The sequence below is a fragment of the Numenius arquata genome, chromosome 10, assembly GCF_964106895.1.
Source record: "Numenius arquata chromosome 10, bNumArq3.hap1.1, whole genome shotgun sequence".
In the NCBI taxonomy this organism is placed as follows: Eukaryota; Metazoa; Chordata; class Aves; order Charadriiformes; family Scolopacidae; genus Numenius; species Numenius arquata.
Window position 1 is genome coordinate 8218309 of NC_133585.1, and position 21336 is coordinate 8239644.

Sequence of the window (21336 nt, forward strand, 5' to 3'; positions counted from 1 at the left end):
ATACTTTGAAAAAGTTTTTGTAAACTTGTCGTTCTACAGGGTTTTGCAGCATTGTTAAATTCATTACTCATGGACAAGCACACGCAGGTCGCAACCCCTCGTGACAACCTGTCACGTGTACACGTACGACGTAAGAGACAAGCTCGGTGAAGTGATCTACCCCTTCCCACGTGCCTCATAAGGTCCTCGTGTGTTCAGTGTTATCATTCCCCTTCATGAAACAGAAATCACTTACAGGTATCTTTATAAAGACAAAAATGGACAGAGTCCGTTGGACAGAAAGTTAGTTGGTTATTTCCATCTGCAAAGTAGTTTCACAGCGAAATAAATCTACAGCGGGCCAGCTGGGATCCACAGGACTTTGTTCTGTTCTTGATCGACAGTTGTCATAATCTGAGTGCAAATGCTTGAAAGGGCTCCTCCCTGGACAATGCCTGGAGAAAAAGACACAACCCCCCCCACAAATGAGACTGGAACAAACAGTTATGACTAATTATGAAGAGCAGTCTTCTGCATTTTTCTGCGAAGTGTTTATCAACAGATCAGAATTAATCTACCCAATTCAATATTTGCCAGATGCATGACTCTATTAATACAAGAAAAAGAATAAACAGAGCAAAGAGGTCAAGCATTCAATATACAGTTTCTTCTGCTAGCTCTTAAAACAGCCCAGGGAAGTCTTATAATCAACTAAGACAACTGTTTTGTTAGAGGCCTCCAGGTACTATTTTCAGAGGCATCAGGTGGCAAAGTTTAAGTCTAAAGATGGTCAGAACCTGCTATAATAAACCCTCTCTGTTCAGCATGTGGTGTTAAGAGTTTTATATTTACGTGGTAATATACATAGAGACTATAGCTGTAGCAACTAGACACTATTTACAAATATTAGAAGTAAATTATGAGGCAGCTCACAGATCCTTGAGCTAAATAAAACAGCAGCGGTCGCCGCTCCAATTCTTATTGTTAACTACATTCAAGGAACAAAAGGTCAACAGCAAGCAACTCCTGAAATTCAATTCAAAAGATAAATGGACATCTTGCATTCTACCTTTGCTAAACATAACAGTCATAAAAAGTAAAATGCCAACACTGACACAGGAGAGGAGAACATATTAGTTTTAAGACTTAAAAAGCGAGGAACCTCATGACTTGAGAAATGTGTCAGCAAAGACTCTGGCCTCAGTTACCACTAACGCTGGAAAAACATGGAAAGCCTTAAAACGCTTAAGGTATAATTTCCAGTTTTGAAAAGAGAAAATTTGATTTCACAAAAAATATTACTTGACTCTGCAGTACATACTACAGATAATGATCTCGGGTGGGTTTGGACACAGAACGCAGTAACCATCAAGGTCTATGAAAACTGACAAACAGCAGTGAGGAAGTGATTCAGATCACACGCCGTGCTCACAACTCACTACAGGAAACAAAGCCAACGTGAAAGAGTCATTAGTCAAAAAATGTACTTCATGAAGCAGCCACAGAGCTCAGGTCTGTCATACAGCTTCATGAGGAAGGTACCATGTCCAACATGCCTGTCTACAGGCTTATTTTATGCACAATATTATAATTTCAACAAGTTTAAATGTCAATGAAGTTTGAACACCCATTCTCTCTAACTACCAGCACCTGGAAATGTTGATGACAGCTGGAGTCCGCTGTACTTGGCACTAACAGAGGGAGGTCCTGCTCACATGGCATGTTGAGAAGATACACAGAGCACTCTCTTGGACTGAGTGCTACTTTCACTATCGGGTGAAATTAAAATGCAACAAATGACTTAACAACATGCAGAAGATAACATGGGGTGATGCAACCTGGCCATGTGCACCTCACGTTCTGTGAAGGCTGAGTATGTACAACTCCAATTAACATTTGTATGGCTATTACATACCAGGCAACTGACTTTGTTGAGGATGTGCAGCTCCTCTCAGGATGTGCTGAGACAGCTCTACACTAAATACATCCCCCTTCCTTCCCCTGTGCTTGGCAGGTATGCCTCAAAATATTTCTGTAAGAATCCCATTGTTCTGCTGATGAAAAGCTGGGGTTTGCCTGGTTTAGTGGTATTTTGGGGGGTTTGGTTTGGTTTTTTAAGTTGTGTTGCCATTCACATCTGGATGGCTAAAATTTTATCCCCACTCTTTTGAATGTGTGTGGAACCACATGGAAATACACTCTGAAATTAGCAGAGACAGTCTTGAAACACAGTTTTCTTTCTCTGGTAAAAATACAGTACTTACTGTCTTGAGATTTTCTCTCCCAGTAAAATAAAACACCAGAGCATGAATTTGCCAAAAAGAAAGGCAGAATGAAAAAAACAGTGCTCTTTGAAGGAACACAGAATCTTTTGAATTACAGTGTAAACGGATTAAATCGCCACTGTGTTCCTACTGAAATGTTAATTAAATACTAACCTGTAAAGTACTTGCTATACTCTTGTTCTATTTTTTGAGCTGTCTCAAACTGTTCTTTGGAATGTTTTTGTGTAACTTTGTCCCTCAGGAAGATTGGGTCTTTTTGCTCTCTGCAAAAAAAGAAAGAAAAAAAGAAAAAACTTTTATAAGAGTATTTTTATTTTTTTGTAATGGACTCGAAATGATTACCTCCAGTGGGGTGCAAGTGAAAGGCTAATTAATTTGCAAGCATAATTCTGTGCATAGAGTGCCATCTACTGTGTTTCAGCAGTATCAGCATAGTCATCAGGATCATTTCAGCGCTATCAAATTTATTTGCTATCAGACCAAGACAGTACTCCTTTAAAGTCTCAGAGACTGGGAGGCAGTTGAGGGGGGAAAAAAAATATGTTTTTTTTCCAGTTCATGTGAATTGGATTGTCATCTCATATAAACTCCAGTACTCCCTACACAAAGCTGGGCTGAAGTACCGGTTGTTTAAGGGCTTGAAGTATCAAGCACTGAGCAAAATAGAGTATTATAGAGACACAGTATAACAGAAACACATTTTTGAGATTACTGCTTTTCTTTTATACAAGCTGTTGGAAATAAAATAAGAAAACCTTATAGAGAAATGCAAGTAGTGAAAAATAAAATTTAATTCTGATCAAGGCTTGTAACACTCTCCTCCAAATCTGACTTGGGCTCCCAAGTAGGGGATTCTGTTTAAAAGGAAGCAGAATTTATAATCGACTAGGAAGGTCATATAGATAAGTACCGAAACAATATAAGCATAGTTTTTTATAGCATTGAGAAAAGCAGCACAATTTTATTTTTTAAATAAAAAAAAATCACTAGTGAATTAACCTATCACTGCTGTGTAGTGTCTCAGAGAATGCCAACAGAACCTGGGCTATATCAAAAAGGCTGTCTGGAAAAACCTTTGGTGCTTGTAACAGGCAGAGACGATGTGCTACTGCATCTTATTTTGATGACTGCTAGAAATCCTTGCTTGTCTAGTTCAATTGCTCTCTGTCACTTCCCAAAAAAAGGGCAATAGCTGTAATGGTCACCATTCCATTTCCAATGGGACTCATGACATGACAGTCCATTTATCATTCAAGTGCATGATTCTAGAGTGGTAATGAAATACACCACGTTGCTTTATGCCTTGCTTCTACTTCAAAGTGGTGTTACTTATCCTATTTAATAAAGAGATAGTCATCAAATTTACCTATAGGTCAAGAACATAAGAAGTCTTCAACTTTCAAAATGAAGATAGCACAAGTGTAAGATCTCGCAACAAATCTTAATACTTATGTTGGGAGATTATGACACTTCGTGCCAAATCAATCTATCAAAATGTGTGAAGGTTTACTCAAACATTAGGGGAGGGACTGGGGTATGTAAGTCCCATGTTCAGTTCCTGGCTATATTTGAGCAGGAAATTCCCAATTACTGAAAGAGCACGGCTCGAGAAGACCACAGTATGTACAGTTCATGGCAAAAAGGGACTTCCCTTGCTGTTTTCATTGGAGAATGAAGGTGGGAAAGCTGAGGTTACGAATCAATTGGCACTGCATTCACACACTTGGCCCTGCCGAGAAGATGAACAGCTCTTTGTCATGGTCACCACTTAATCCTCAGTGGATCTCACCCATATCTGTCTGACGGGTTAATACAAAGGTGAGCAGGACAGATCCCAGTGCCTCCTGGAGTACATACAGTTCAGTCTACATTGTTTGATTTCTTTGAAAGATTCACTCAATCGTCATGCAACCAAAAAGGAAATGAATACCATTTACCTCACAGCGCTTTTTATGAGGATTAATTTCCACATTTTAAAGAGATTTAAGATGACTAGGATGAAAGAAACAACAAAGGCAACAAGTTTATTTTAAGCTAAAATAAACATCCCTGAACTATACCCCTCACAGACTTACTTGATTTGTTTAGCATTTTTGTAGCGAATAAAAATTACAATAGGGTAGATATGAACACTGTGGAGCCGTTCGATGGCATGAGGAGCGATGTCAAGCAGACAATGACAATCCTAAGATCAAATGTAAATGCAAAACACTCATTCAGTTAAAGAGCACAAGCACACATGCAAATCCCCCATTTCTTCCCCTACTTAAATCATAGCAACCCAACAGAATTTTCCTACACATTTAGCATTTAGGGTCTACTGAGCAATTTGTACCCAAAGGATTTATAACAAAAGACAGAAGATGAAAAACTGCACGAAATTCCATTCGTAGTACCAAAAGCATGAATTGATAGAAATAAAGAATTTGAAGAACTAATGAAATGAAAACTCAGATTCAAGTATCTACATTAAAATTTTTCCAAATTTAGATATTCATATTCATCTTCTCTTTCAGAAGTAATATGCAAACACAAGCGTTAAAGTAATGAGACTCTCTGTGGGGTTTGACAGAAATCTATAAGCAATTTTAATTAACATCTGTCTCTAGGAGTATTATCATGTTTATATTCTATATGACTGCATTAAATGGAATAGTTAAATAACCTAAATCCTCATTTGGGAGGATAGGGGGTGGAATATATGGAGTCTAAGACAATGATTTCTAACTTTATTTAATAACACTGTAAAAGAATGTGGACACGCCTAGTTTCTACAAAGGTGAGCTTGTATAAAATAATCTTTAAGCAGTTGATGTCGAAGTGAGGTAACTTATTGTACTCAGTGGCCTGGGGAACAATTCTCTGAATGCCTTAAAGGAGGACAACGCTAAGATAATTTCCAACCCCCCAACGTAGCATGACCATATATTACAAATGGTACAAAGAACTACAGCATTAGAAGTGACTCACCTTTTCTGTTATCTCTTTTATTGAAGCTACAGTTGTCACATCAAAATGTCCACTCCTCCGTTTGTAATCGATAAACAGACAATCCTTCACACCCCGTTCAATGGCTTGTTGGGAAGCTTTCATAACCTCTGTTTCATAGAACCAGAAGAGATCCACTGTCATTACTATTCCTTAGGCATAGAACGTGGCTAACAAAACAGTGTCTGCAAATTCAAATTCTTGGGTTTTTTTTTTTTTTTCCATGTTTGTGCTACCATTTAGTTCACTTATATAGATGTTACTGGCAAGAAGAAATTGGTTATATTTGCATACTTACCAAGAGGACATCTACAAAATTTTCCAGGGGATTCTTTGACCAACATGTCTTTCACAGCATCAAGTAAAGGTCCTAGAATAAGGACAGGCCTAGGAGAGGTACAGTCCACTTTCTGTACACGCTGATACGCCAGACTTGCAGAATCTACATACACAGAAGATTTATTTATAATAGTATAAGTTATTTTCATGGCATTCCTCAGATAAGCAGAAGCACCCTAATAGTAATTATGAAAACAACTCCCTTGCAAGAGATAAGGGCCTTGACAAGAACAAAAAACGCTCACTAGCTATTATTGCAATTTCTTCCACATGACAGCTTAAAATAGACATTTTTTCTAATTGAGCTTGGTGCTTCTCCTCCCCGCCCTCACACGAATTTTAAAACCAATCCTTCCTATTTTCTCCTAAAAGTGTAAACAAGACACAATATTTGGTTCCTTTGGATTAGCTTGTTGAGCTCTGCCAAGGAAGTAATCATTGTAACCAACAAGATTTTTGTAGAGAAATGAAGAAATAGATGTGAAGATTTTTGAGTGGTGCCCAGGAATTCTGTCTAGACTAAGCAACCTGGAGAGAAATTAAATAGTTGAAAGGAAGATCAAAACCGTGCATCAAAAAGCAATCTTCCTCTGCAAATGAAACATTAATACTAATAGGTCTAGGAATAAACTACCAAAAAAAATTATCTGAAACACACGGGCTTGTTATTTAATATGAAAAAGCCCTGTAATTAAAAGTAATGTATGTGATGGGGCATATGATTGCCATTTGTATTCAGACCAATCAAAAAGCAACATTATTCATCGCGTCATGCTGCAGCTGTTTAAACATGAAAGGAAAGGGAACCCCCTCCCAGGTATAACAAAGGTACTTGCCGTCCAAGAAGGGAATTGAGTCTGTACTGATTGTATCAAGAGCCAGTAAATCCTTTCCATCTTTGGAACCACTTCGCTTGTGTTTATGTTTTCTTCTGAAGAATGACCTCCGTGCTGCTGCTGATAATGTCTTAGATGAGCTGTTTTCATCTTTAGCCTCAGACATGCTGTGTCTCCTGTAGAATTCCTGATCCATCCTATAATGAAATGGACTAAATGGTTGGTATTTAAACTTATCTTTTATAATTTTTTCAACAAACGATATCACCGTTGCCTCTGGAACACACTGGAAATGCTTGTCTCAAGCCTTAGCCTGCATATCTTCATGATGGAAAATTAATCAGAAACAAATGTTAATATAAATGAAATAATAACCATCAGAAGACCTCACACCACCATCATTTCCTCAAGATTCTTATAATATTGTCATGGTTTTCGCCAGGACAGAGTTGACTTTCTTACTAACAGCTGGTATAGTACTGTTTTGGATTTGGGATGAGAATGCTGTTGACAGCACACTGGTGGGTTTGGTTGTTGCTGAGCACTCAAGGCCTCTTCTGTTCCTCACACCTCCCTGCCAGTCAATAGGCTGGAAGAGCACAAAAAGTTGTGAGGAGACACAGCCGGGACAGCTGACCCCAACTGACCAAAGGGATATCCCATACCATGACGTCATGCTCTGTATATATAAATCTGGGGGTAGAAGAAGAAAGGGGGAGATGTTCAGAGTGATGGTGTTTTGTATTCCCAAGTAACCATTACGCATGATGGAGCCCTGCTTTCCTGAACACCTGCCTGCCAATGGGAAGCACTGAATTAATTACTTGTTTTGCTTTGTTTGCACACATGGCTTTTGCTTTACTTATTAAACTGTTGTTATCTCAACCTATGACTTTTCTCACTTTTACTCTTCTGATTCTCTCCCCCATCCCACCAAGGTGAGAGTAAGTGAGTGGCTGAGTGGTGCTTAGTTGCCAGCTGAGGTTAAACCACAATAGTCCTTTTTGGCATCCAATGTGGGGGCACGATGGGTTGAGATAATGACAAACCTGATCAGAACACGTTAGAACAAAATTGCATTCATTGTACTGCGTTGACAGCCACAATGTTGTTTCTCTCGGGGTTGTGTTTTGTCATACCTTACCCTGCTGTATGTGCTCCCTGTTGTGCTGTTTATCATCCCTGGGAAATAGGTCAAGATTCTCATTTTGCTGTGCTTTGTAGCGCGGGCTTACGATATGATGAAATCGTGTGTGCTGTGGCTGTACTTGTGAATGATTAAGAGCGATGAACAAGGTGAAACGGCAGCGGCTGTTTCATCTCCGTACTTCGGGAGCCGTCTAGTGGAAGCTTTTAGTAATTACACTTTTTACCTTCTCTCCTTGAAAAACTAATCTGGAAGGGGAGACACTTTCTTTCACCTCCCTCTTCTCCTCCAGGCTAATTACAATGGCGTTCGAGAATTCTGAATAGCCTTGGGATGCTCAAACCAGCATGTTTCTATTGCTAGGTGCTTCATTGCTTCTGAATGTGTTTCAGGTCTTGCTTAGGGGTAAACCATGACAAATATAAATAGCAGCAAGGCACAGGGGGTGACCGCTCTGACAGGCAGGGCAAAATCCTCCAAGGCAGAAGCGGTAGCATGCACCTAATTGCCTGTAAAGTCAACCTCGCACAGAAGTGAAGATCCCATTCTTTCTATGAAGCTGCATGTTATATTCATCCTTACAAATAACTTATTAGCAAGCCAAAATAAGAGTTTTATTTTATATGAGCACAAATATCTCGGCCACATAACACGTGTAAAATGCAGTTGGTTTTACTGTCCATTCCCAGTAACAAGCTTATCAATGATGTTTGTAGGTCTGTATGTATATATTGTACTTCCATACATTCCATGGAGTACCATTGTCCCACTGCCAGGATGAATTTTGAGTTATGACATGGAGAGAAGACTATTAGAAGAAAAGGAAACCAGAAAACCAGTAATCTTAAAATGAAAAGATATTTTAATCACTGAGTGATAACTAATGTGATTTTAGTAACAAGGTAAAAAATTTAGTTCCTGCATACTCCTCTTAACTGCTCTATCAACGTTAAGGGACGATGGTGGATACAGTCTTACAATAACTATATAACTAGTAACTAAATAACACAGATAACTAAAACCACTGATGCTTCCCAAGAATGACTGTGATAACCTTGGATTCAAGGATATTTTTGCTGTGGTTACTGTCACTTTTGTTATTGAATTATCTAATCGCAACACTGGTCTATGTATCATTTCAATTTCTAGTTTCCTGTTTAGTAGTATTAAAAGGAACTTGATAGAGAAATATATTTAATTCAACATTATTAAAATACGCCATCCCTAAAATGACATGTCTAAGAGTTAGTATCTCCCGGAAAAAATAGAAGCAAACAAGTCTTTTATACCACATCTCACTAGTCAGACTTCTAAAGACTGTAAGAAAAATACCGTAACTGAGGTCACTCACATATATTTACTTGGAATCTGTCCTCTTTCCAGCTTCTGAGCGTTCTCATCAAGCTGCCAAGCCATCCAGCAACCAAAGTTTCCCTGTGGCAGAGTGTCATCAACATACAAAATGTCATCCTTCTTAAAGCTTAAATCCTGTTCCACCTCTGCCAGACGGTCATAAAGTGCTCTGGAAAGGAAGACATAAATAGACTCTGCAAATCATCTCCATCAACTCAAGGGAAGAATATGCATACTTATTTCAAAAAAAAGTTAACAGATTAGTGGCACACACCACATTTCAAGAGCACACAAGTTTACAGCAAACGTGCACACTTACTATGCTACAGATTGTGTACTCACTGTCGGAGACTAGCTGGATAAATTAGTAAACTTTGAATTTAAAATTGTGGGAAGACTGATGTACTATCTCTCTCATGATGGCCAGTATATTATCCTAACAGCCTTATGCTGTCATTACCGTTCACGCTCAAATACCTGATATAGAATCCATCTCCAGGAAGCTCTTTTATCTTATTAAACTCTTCTATTCTGTACTGAGTCTTTATTTTGATATTTTCTCCAGGCTTCAACATTTCAAGATAAGCTTCCTCAGCTGTTTTATTTCGCATATCAATGGACCCGTACTGCAAAACACAGAAACCCTTAAGTGTGAATTTGTATCTTAACAGGCAATAGAATTAGGCGAGTTAGAAAAACATGCAAAATGACTTTGTTTTTCCCACTGGCAGGCTCGATATACAAGTAAATCTTGCCGCTTAACTCTAATACAGTTTTTGCCTTAAGATGTCTAGCAGGAGATTGAGATATGGGGGTGGAAAACAAAATATGCAAGTGAACACAGTAGACATGCACCATGAGAGAAAGTCTGCACTTCTTTAAATAGTTTTCAAAGTGTAAGCTGAGAATCATAAAACACTGGAAAGAATTTAATATTTTTAGTGAAAGCAAGTGGTCTAAGGGAAGTCAGAAACACAATTACAAAGCAAAATCTCCATCTGGATACTAGAGGCACAATGGGAGAGTCTCAGTGGTCAGTCTCAATGCTCAGTTGTATCTGAAAAGCTCATAAACACATATGTGTTTATCAACTTAACAGTCCTGCCAAGTAGATAAATAGTCTCATTTCAGATATAGAAAGCAGAGTCAATGACATATTGCACGGCTTTCCCTAAACTCTCATTAGAATTTCATAGTGATAAGATAATAATGTTCCCTGTTTTGCAATATCTTCCGTATCTTGCCTTTCTCCTACGTACAGTTTTTGGATTCAAGGCTTTCTATTTAGATGAAGAGAGCAGGGGTTCGTAATTCCAAGCAGACATATATTAGACCTTCAAACTTGTGGGCAACTTGCGCTCTCTGTTAACAGTGGTAGTTCTCCAGGTCCACATCATCCAGCTCTTCATGTGCCACAGTCAGAATAAAGGTTATGCATTCTCACCATTTTACTCAGGTTTTGTGGCAGGAACTCAAGATTCAAAAAACACCCCCCATTGCGAGACAGCACAATTCTTTGTACAACTCCCTCTTTATATCATCCTAGACATTCTGTAAGTATGCTGCACTTTCTTAACAGCTTACCTCAAGTATCATGTCACCCAAGACTAGTCCATCAGGTCCTTTTGCTGGGCTATCATCATCTACATCTGAGACAAATATTCCATACAGGTTTCCACCACATATCTGGATCCCAAGATCCACTTGAGATTTTTTAACAACAACAGTTCTAGGTTCTGGGGTCCTTTTGTTTGTGTCCACAGGGCCCCTTTTGACAGGGAGAGAAAACACGTGTACTTCAATTTAAAAACGTGCATTAAGTACAATCAACTAGCCATCCAAAGAATATATATTTACATACTATTCAAAATAGGTCACCTACAGATACAGTCTTCTAAGACAAACATCATGTTCCTTGCAGACCTTCTTAACTGAACCAAACTTGTAGTAAACTTTCTTCACTCCCTGCAGAGGCCATCTTTCAAAAACAGTCTGAAAACATGTACTTTTATCCTGGGGTCCACTTAATTTGACTGCTCACTTTTTTCAAGCAGACACAGCATTCAGAGAAGTACACTTATTTTTAAATACCCTTCACATCTGCCCTGACCATTTGTTTTCCTTACAGCAAAAATTTTACTCTTAATACCTTAAGGAATTCCGGGGACTTGTAGTCGGTGTGGTTTGTTTGGATGGGGGTGTCATTGTTCCTTCATCCTGTTCACTCACAGTATCGATTACGGAATGATTGTCAGGCGTTGCAGCTCCACTGCCCTGAGGGGTGGAATGATTACTCACAGGTTCTAGGCGAGAACTAAGAGGGGAAAAAAAAAAAAAAAGAATAAAAGAGTTAGTGTTTAACCAATGCCAAATATTTTCCACACAGACAAAGTTTTTAATCTGGCTGTAGATCAAGTTTAAAGTAACTAAAAAGCCCAAAACAGCACGCCAAATAACATATGTTCACCATAAGTCTAAGAGAAAGATAAAGCTCAGTTTTGAAGTGTGATCATTCATTAAAATATGATGGATAATTTCACTAGGTCATATGCCTTCTCTAATTAGTTTTTGGAAACTTCAATTATAAAACAATTTAAAAACCTATTTGAAGTACTAGAATCTCTTAATCCTAGAAAGAGGTCATCTTTGGTTGTAGTTTAACGTATCTAAGGATTATGCCCAAATAAGAAAGAAAATATAGTAGGTGCATCAAGCATTTTTCTTTTCGACAAGCATGTATTCACACATTACTTTCTAAGCAATCACACTTCTTATAAGCACAAACGTGCTGATATTTGCAAGTAATTACCTGTACAGAAGTTATCTACTAGCTAGATAACTGCATGGACCAAAGAGTAGTTTTTTGAAAGCCTAGCCAGCCTTACCTTGATCGTGAATGATTGCCAAGCTGATACATGTGTGGGTTATACTGAGCCAGAATTGTAATGGTGTCACACTGCTGTCCAATGATTAGTCGAGCCTGTTGCTCTGTAGCATTTCTCAAATTTATTCCATTGAACTATGGAAAAAAATGCACAAATCAAGATGTCAAATTTTCAGATGGAAACTAGCAAAATCATTCTTTCAGTCTCCTAATTAGTTTAATGTCTAAACACTGACTTTTTTCCACTGAGGTAAACAGCAGGATGGAAATGCTGCTATACAATGATTCCTAGGGTTTACTCCTTGGAAGGAATCACTGTAATTATAAAATACTTTGTAACCTGATTATGAATTTAAAAAACTTTTTACTACTGAAAGACATATGGATTCTGAGCTGTGTTATGATTTGATATCACTTATATTTAATAAGTTGGTTCAAATCACAGATCTGAATAAATTCAGGATTTAAAGATAAATTCAGATCCATGATCCATTCAGGTCTGTTGTAGTATCATCCACACACTGTGCAACAGAAGATGCTTTAACATACATAAGCATGAACAGATCTAACATTTACAAAGCAGCTTGCTCCTCCACATGTTTATCCGATACTGTAGGCAAAACCGTGACTGTAGCTAGTCTAAAGCCTACCCAATATTTTTGGAACCAGGTACCTCAGGCAATGATATGGCACAGCAACAGCAGCATGAAACTCAGTACAAGCCAGCTGCTTGAATATTTACTCACCTTATCAGGCAGAGTATGGTGTTGGGACTACATTGTTTTAATTACCCAAACTAGGTAGCTTAAAATTTAATTATATCTATATAAGATGCAACACAGATCTACCATCAAAAGACATTATTTTATGATAAAGCCTGATAAAAGGTCACAACAATCACATTTACTAGAACATTGCAATACAGAGTACCCTTTGCTACATCTCACAGCACACAAGCTTTCACGAGATACTCATTTGGGGAAGGCAGTTCTGGCTGGATTCATAGGAACTGATTCATTAAGCCATAGGAATAGTAAGCAAACACTTACCTCTAGTAACTGATCACCATACTCAAGGCCAGCTTGATGGGCAATGCTCCCACCTGTTACTTTAGAGACAAATATTCCACCATTTTCTCCGCTCACAATGGAAATCCCTAGTGGCTCAGAACCCTTCTGCACTTTAACATGACGTGGCTCTTCCATGTAGGGCCTTTTAGAGGAGATAGTTAAAACTGATTTGGACAAAATTGCACTTGAACCATCACAACGTCAAAGTTACATGCAATACTTTATGTCTGTCTGAACTGTAATGATACAATAGGTTTAAACAGTTACTTTAAAAAAAATTCCTGTCAATTGTCTTAAATGCATTCCTTTAACACCATGCAATGTACAGTGGCAGAAGTAAAGGTATACCAGGTACATGACTGCTCTAAAACATTATGGTAAATATGAATTATAAATAGCACGATGGTGAAGTTGGCAGGAAAGAAGCTTCCAGATGCATATTATATAAAAGTAATTGAACCACTGTATATAATATGTCATTTACAAACCATATTCCGGAAAGGTATGTTACAAATATAAATGCTATGAGTCTTTATTGCTAGTGAAAATAAACATCATAAATAATGTGGTGGTAACCCAAAGGACAACAATGCACAAATATCAGATTTCATATTTGTATGCAGGGAAACATAAATTAGTAATGAAAATTAAGCAGTTGCAAACTCAAGCCATTAAGACAGCAGTTTGCATGGTAGCATTACAATTACCATGCAAATTCTCCTCAGGGCAATTATCCAAACATGTAAAATAGCACAAAGTGCGCAATACTGCTCGAGAAGGACAACCTTATATCAGGCCAACCTCAAACTCCTTAGTGATGAGAACCTAGGCCTAGGAGCCACAGGGATTCTCAGAAAAGACCTATTACGGAACAGATATCTGAAAGATGTAGAAGATTTGAGAAGAAAAGAACACTTAGAAAAAGACACACAGTAGTAAGACACTAGTAAGTATAACAAGAGACTGGCTTATACAAAAGAAAACCCTGACACATTCCCCTTTCCTCCCCCCATAGTTAGGATGCCCCCACCTGTACAAATAGGGCTGGTCCCTTCATGGTGCGTATAAACAAAGAGTAGCCTCTTAAAAAGTGCTGCTTTGTATTACTCTGAACTTAATAATGTCTACACAGCAAAAGGCACCATTAGATATTAACAGTTGAGCTTGTTCTGAATGAATCGGCTTGGGTACTAGGGTGTGATGTATTTTTTGTTTCAATTGTATTTTTCTACATTTGACATGCATTAATTTGAATGTTTTCTTTTCTAACACTTAATTATCATATAACCATTCCCTAAATTGTGCCAACTGCTTAAACTAGTTTAATTGTGCTGTTCAGAGACCAGATGAGTTAACCGGACTTTACTCACTGCTACTAAATGTGAGCCAGGCTGAAGGAAGATATTTTTGGAAAGAGCAGGACTTGGGGCTGTGGGCGGACAGAAGAAGACATCATTTCATAAATTAAGCTTAGTGCCATAGTCTTCTAGGTAACTATTTGGTAGCCTTCTGCAGCAAGGGCATAATAGTATGCCAGCTTATTAATGCATAAAAACCTAAGAACTGGCTGCTGATATGAATGAAGCTCTGGAACGCAGTAATCTTATAACATCAACATCACTGTTAGAGGTCACGCCCTCAGAGCTTGGCTATCAATGAAATGAAGATAAAGTAGGTTTACTACCATCAAACTTAAACTGAAGTCCACATTGTTTGTATGGAGCACAGCTTAACTAAGCTGTGCTAACTCCCAGAAAAAGGCAATTTATGAACTTTTCTTTTTTTTTTTTTTTAACTCATTATGAGCATGTAAACCATGACGTCATATGAAGCTTCTTAAAATTATACAATTGACCAAGGCATACTACCTCACTGAAAACTAAAATTACATCTTTCTAAACTTTATTGATTGCACTTTTCTGCTTTCTATCTACCACATGCATTTTTAAATTTGTTTTGTTTGTTTTGGATAGGAATAAGAAAGAATCAAACCCATACAAATTGCACAGGATCACGGAATTCTAGTAAATACAAAATGAAAGGTAACTAGTAATGTATGTAGTAGGGAATCAACAATAAAGTAAAACAGAATGATAACATCAAAAAGGTGTCTTACTTGATAAGCAGTGTCACTAAAATCAAGTGAAGTGCACTCTTCTATAACACTCAGACTGCCTGCCAGAATCACTAAACACTGATTAGAAAAAAGTCTTAATTGATCAGATCTTTTAATTTTCATTTAAATTAAAATAAACAGAACAAACAGAAACATTGATTATTTTTTTTTCATCATTATTAATTTTATCTGGGGAAAGGCCAAGTGAGTTACTTGTATTTTGTGGGGAACAGAAAGAATTATACAACCAAATAACCATTTAAGAATGTTATCTAGGCATCTTCAAACCCCTTCTTAGGATAGATTTAAATTAGCCACTTTCCTAAATTAGGAACTGTTTGCGTTTGTTACTTTTTTGTTTTGCTTTTAAAAAAACAACAAACCTTAGAATTATATTCTTTTTCGAAAGTCAATTCAGACTATGGTTTATACATATGCACAGCACGAGTGAAGGGGCTGGAATCTGACTGTACTTCAATCGTCTGATCAGCGTTAACAGAAATTGTTATTTCCCAGAGATCAGAACTTGTATCTTGTGCTCAGAGACACAAAGTTATAGGGGTGTCAAAAACCTAGCTTTATCAGCTGAACGTTATACATCATTAGCCATGTGAAAGAGGAAAGAAATTCTGACTTTGAATTTGCAAGTGACAATTAGAGGAACACTTATATGAGAACACAAATTGAGTACACATAGTACAAGTCACACTGAAGTAAGAAAGAATGAAAGTTCATAGAAACCTTTTTAACGTTCCCTTTCAAAGTAACATTGTCCTTTGTATGCAATATACATTCTATAGTTACTACAATAACTTAGTTACTGATTCTTTAAACGAGAAAAAAATTTCATGTAACATTTTATGAATAACTTTTTATTACTACCACAAAAACTTAAAATACAGAAAATCCTTCTTACTTTATCATTCACATTTTTTATGGTCAGTTCTTTTACATGAATCAAGCAATACAAAGGAGTCTTGAAGTCCACATAAATGAAATCTATTCCAACACATCATAGCTCCTTTACACTGCCAGAATGGCATTCAGCTGCCTTACTACAAATAAAAGCCTGATTCAGATTTGTGTCTTGCTGTTCAATGCTTTGAATGCATGCAAACTTTCTCATATAGTCAGTCTAGCCAGATCATGATAAAACGAAATCAGATGTCCAGGACGGATACCATAAGCGACACATCTTGAAAATATCCATCATGAGATATAGAAAGTCGTTAAAACACAAAACTTATGTTTTTAAGAAAGCTGTCATATCTGGTTCAAATTTTGCAAGCAGCTATACATATACTTTATGCTATCGCTAGCAGTGGTCCAGGTGCAGCCAAAGGGATCAGTCACAGTGGTAAAATTGCATCTGTACATATGGATATGTTCTTGCACAGCTATGCCCTCAATTTTTCATGTTATCTGGCTAAATTGAATCAAGGCACAGTGGTTAGAGCTCATATTCTACAATGCTAAGGCACCTGATATTTAGCTATCAGATGTTACTAGGTCTTCATTTTATTTAGTGTTACAGAACAAGCATTTGAGGTAATTCAGCTGAAGGCGTATATTCCAATTTAGACCACTCTTGCGTGGCCATTAATCTAACATGGAAGAAATAAAACCCTTATGAAATTCCTTCATTTTCTAAACTGAAGAATCTACTCTTCAGTTTTGAAGCAGAAGAAAAAATACCACAGAGACCTCTTACATACTTTGTGAAGAAAATAAGAACAGATGAGATGCACCTCTGTATCTACGTATTTGTCATTTAAATTAAATGTTCCCCTTCCTTCAGCCCAATAAACAAATGTACAAAATTTCCTCAACATGTTTGTATTAAAAGCAGTAACGTGGGGACCTTACCTATCTTTTCTACGTTCTCCAATAGATACTGGGCTAATAGAAATCCTAGGTAACGTAGAAAGGGAGTTCTGAGACTGGCTGCTGGCAAAGGAAGACGTTTCCAAGTTCAGAGGTGACTGTGGAGGAGTTATCAAGCTGGGACTGCTACATTCAGAGTGTGACAAGGAGCCTATGGAAAATCAACAGTTGAGTTTTAGTATCCTGCATCTACACAGGCATAGTAAAGGAGACCATAAACATCTGAGACAAGACAGAGGACCCACTGTTCACTAGCACTCTGTTAACCACGTAAGAAGCTTCAGGAGACCAGGTAACTAATTTCAGAGAGTGCAAACTTACTGTCCTTAATGACTGCATGTCAAATCTGTCCTCTCTAAGTGTGCACACAACTCCTGTCATTCTCAACAAGAAGAGGAGGTTGCAGGCAAGCTACACCATATGCATGTCTGCAAACACTTAGCAATGCAAAGTTAAAGAAAAATAATAAAAATCAGGGAAGGAGAAGTAAAATAAAAAATTTAATATGTAGGTTTATTTTCAAATTAAATATTTATGTATAGACTTTTCTTTCAGGTATGAGATACCTTATGGAACACCTGAAACACCAACAAAAGCCCAGCATGAATCATTCAGAGAGACAGGAAAAGTCTGGCAATTTCAAACAAGCTTGATGTGACTTTGTTTGCGTCTCTTCCCTGGTTGTACCCTCCCTGAGCAACGTACTGAACCAGTGCCCTGACAGGAACATTCAGTTTGCCTCCTCTGAAAAAGCTACAGAAAATAAATCCCAAATTACTAATCACAAAGGAAAGCCGTCTGTAATAATTATATTTGCCAAGTTCAGAAAAGCACTGCATACAATCCGTTGAGGCTAGAGAACGTTTGAGTAATGATGGCAGTGAAGAGTTGCTTTTTACTGTCATCAATCTCTGAATTCTACAGCTCTCCAGCACTCCAACTGGTATTTGTACCATGTCTTTAAATATCCTCCACCAAGCAATTCTGAGTGAAGTACTAAAATATTTTCACTGCATTTTCAAAATATAATTTACAATCAGCAATATGCAAAATAATATACATAATCATCTCACTATTAAAACTTTTGAGACATCATTCTGTAAGAAAACTACAACTGTAAACGGCAATGTTTATTCTTACTTTTTTGTGCACTTTTTCTTTAGTGTGCCACATCCTAGAGTCAACTAAAAGTCAACTTTCATTAGAAAGTTCGGGGTTTTTTTACCTTTCTGTGGCAAAATGAAATTTTCTAACCTTAATAAAACTGTCATATCTAGATTTTGGCGCAATCTGATTTAACAACTGCAAAGAGTTTGGATTGGTAATACCGAAAATAGTACAACTAAAATTACTTATGAAATAATTCACCTCTGTCAGAGCCCATCATGGACCTCGGGTATCTTGGTGTTAAAGGGATCTTAATTCGTTCTGTTCTGTATTGCAAGTTACTCGAAGAACCTATTTTTACAACAAGAAAACATTACAATGATAAAAGTAAAAGCAACTACATTGAGCAAAAAAGTACATTTAGATTCTGCTTCTTCAATGAGCATTAAAATGGCCTCTGAATTTATGCACAAGGCTTGATGATTGCCCTCGTATATTTTGTGATATATCGTATTTCTAGTAAAATGTCTGGATTACACAGTCAGTATGAACAGAGCACAATGCAGCAATACAGTGAAACGCATTTTTAATATTTTCCATCAAATGAAACTTAATTTGAAGTCCAAGCGAGAGGCTAATATCTCTGTTTACTAAAAATCCACAGGACTTTCCAAAAGGCATTTAAAATATTCTGATTACATTCTGTTTGGGTGAATATGTATTTTTTTTTGACAGTTTGCAAACTGTTATGCCATTTTTTGCTGTGGTTACAAAGCTGCCATGCTCTGTTCAGATGCAACTGCCAATCATTGATGGAACACAGGAACACAAACATGCACAAAAAAGTTATTACATAATTTAAAAATTTAAAAGTCCTAAAATGTTAAAATGTCATTTTGGTATTACTAGGAAAAATATAAACAATCTTACATGTCAACCAAGTAAACGTAAGTGTAACTTATCTTCCAACAACACAATTTATATTAGGTCATTAGTCATCCCTGATTTTCTGTTCTTGGGGCTCTCTCCTTTACTCTTCTCTCCACCTCACTGAACCTCAAAAATACCAAGGCTGCTCCTCCCATCTTTATAAAGGTACTTCCAAACAGTAACAGGCACGGAAAGGAGAATCACTCACACAGACACACACAGCATTTTAAAGGGACTGTAAAGAATGAATTAAATACAGCTATTTCCACGGTACACCTTTAGTCATAAAACCACAAAAAATGAAGCAAAGGAACACAGGTTTAGGTTTTGCTAGCCATGACAATCCCATAGCACACGTACTTAAGGAATTTTCCATTTATTCTTTGTCTCCAACATATAGGAGTCCCATAGGAAATAAATCAGAAAAGCTAGTTACCAAGTCTTGCACTGGATGGTAATGAATTTGAGCCATGAGATGCTCTTGTACGTGAATTTTCAGAGTAGTCACTGGAGTGTTTATGACTTAGGTCCAAACTCAGGCGACCTTGGTGCTGGGAGCTGCATCAAAAGAAAAGGAGAATAGGGCAGCAGTTAGAACTGGGTAAAGAACCTCAGCAAATAGAAAATTGGCAAACAAATAGTTTTGGTTATCCCTGAGCTAATGAATAAAATGAATGCTCATCTCCTTCCCACTTCCCAATTGTCCCACCATTTTATTAATCAAGATAAGTCAGAGGAAAAATAGTGGAAAGTGCTATTAAAAAAAAAAAAAAGAGGAAGGCTTTATTTGTTCTGGCAAGGACAAGAAAAAAAAACATTAGAAATTAGTTCATTAAAGAAAATGAATTTCTTTGTCAATATCAGCCAGAGGAGCAGAGGGAAACCTAATCCATCACTTACTGAAAGACATGAAAACAACTGGCACATCACTTCTATGCAATAATAGTTTTGAGAACACTGGGTCAAAATAACACACCATAGCAGTGTGTTTCACTCTGCACTGTATAAAACAACTACCAGAAGCAATTTCATCCTAATGAAAACAAAAGAGATATAAATTCCAAAACACCTGGGATGCAGATGCTGATGGCATATTTGGCTGGCGACTGATGGGCAATTGCTGGTGTGAACTCTGTGGCTCCAGGCAGTATAGATTGGATTTCTCATGACAGCAGTTACTGCAGGGCACGGTGCTAAGCTTCTTGGTACAGTACCTGCTTAAGATGACAAAAGTACATTCTTACCAACATGATTAGCATATAAACTACAGATTTAAATAAATTTAAATATTGATATAATTATATATTGTAACATTTGCATGTATGAACATGTATCTATAAATAAAAATTATTAGCATACAGATAAACACATTATTAAGCACCATGGGACACCTTTTAAGTAGTAGATGCCTATTTAAAATCTGGATTATAATTTTGTAATGAGACAGTAATAAAGTGGATTAGATTACCAAAAAATGAAGTAATTCACAGTATATCATTTTAATATGTACTGGTAACTAAAAGATTTTCTCGTTTCAAGTATCAAACTTTTATACAACAACAAAAATTCGGCATTTCTCTCTGAATAGTCATCTGACAGGGACACAACTTTTTATTTGGTACTTGAACTGACTGCAGCTAAAATGATTCTTGTTCCTCTTCTGTTTCCTCAAAGACTCCCACTTCTAGTGTGTCCTATGACTTTACAGTACTTCAATATTTATTTTTTTATTAAACTTATTTCTAAAGCTGTTCTTTAAAGTACACTCATCCTTCAGTACTCAACAAACTGAGAGCAGCCCCGCCAAGAAGGACCTGTGGGTACTGCTGGATGAGAAGCTGGACACGAGTCGGCAATGTGCACTCTCAGACTTCAAAGCCAACTGCATCCTGGGCTGCGTCAGAAGCAGCATGGCCAGCAGGTCCAGGGAGGCGATTCTGCCCCTCTACTCCACTCTCGTGAGACCCCCACCTGGAGCACTGCGTCCAGCTCTGGGGCCCTCCACACAGGAAAGAAATGGACCTGTTGGAACGGGTCCAGAGGAGGTCACAAAAACGATCAGAGGACTGGAACAACTCTGCTGTGAGGACAGGCTGAGAGTTGGGGTTGGGGTTGTTCAGCCTGGATCTGGGAAGACCTTATAGCAGCCTTACAGTACCTAAAGGGGGCCTACGGGAAAGATGGGGACAAACTTTTCAGCAGGGCCTGTTGCAATAGGACAAGGGGTAACGGAAACATTCAAGGTCAGGTCGGATGGGGCTCTGAGCAACCTGATCTAGTTGAAGATGTCCCTGCCCATTGTATGGGGGTTGGACTTGATGACCTTTAAAGGTCCCCCTCCAACCCAAACTATTCTATGATTCAGCCAAAGGCTATTTGACCAGTTTTCTCTTAAATGAGTTGGTAGCACAGAATATA

The 21336-nt window shown here is 37.6% G+C and overlaps 1 protein-coding gene across 1 annotated transcript in view; it reads right to left on the reverse strand.

The window, feature by feature from the left end:
* Window positions 1–330: 330 nt before the first annotated feature.
* DLG5 (discs large MAGUK scaffold protein 5) overlaps window positions 331–21336 on the reverse strand; it is a 108926-nt gene continuing 87920 nt past the window's right edge. The window contains exons 17-32 of the mRNA XM_074154330.1: window positions 19988–20132; window positions 19355–19476; window positions 18250–18339; window positions 16864–17032; window positions 12861–13023; window positions 11813–11946; window positions 11077–11241; window positions 10512–10695; window positions 9405–9553; window positions 8926–9096; window positions 6428–6624; window positions 5551–5694; window positions 5235–5362; window positions 4340–4449; window positions 2418–2527; window positions 331–434 (exon numbers count right to left, since the gene is read on the reverse strand). Coding sequence (XP_074010431.1) covers window positions 331–434; window positions 2418–2527; window positions 4340–4449; window positions 5235–5362; window positions 5551–5694; window positions 6428–6624; window positions 8926–9096; window positions 9405–9553; window positions 10512–10695; window positions 11077–11241; window positions 11813–11946; window positions 12861–13023; window positions 16864–17032; window positions 18250–18339; window positions 19355–19476; window positions 19988–20132 — 2285 coding nt within the window. The remainder of the gene's footprint in view (window positions 435–2417; window positions 2528–4339; window positions 4450–5234; window positions 5363–5550; window positions 5695–6427; window positions 6625–8925; window positions 9097–9404; window positions 9554–10511; window positions 10696–11076; window positions 11242–11812; window positions 11947–12860; window positions 13024–16863; window positions 17033–18249; window positions 18340–19354; window positions 19477–19987; window positions 20133–21336) is intronic.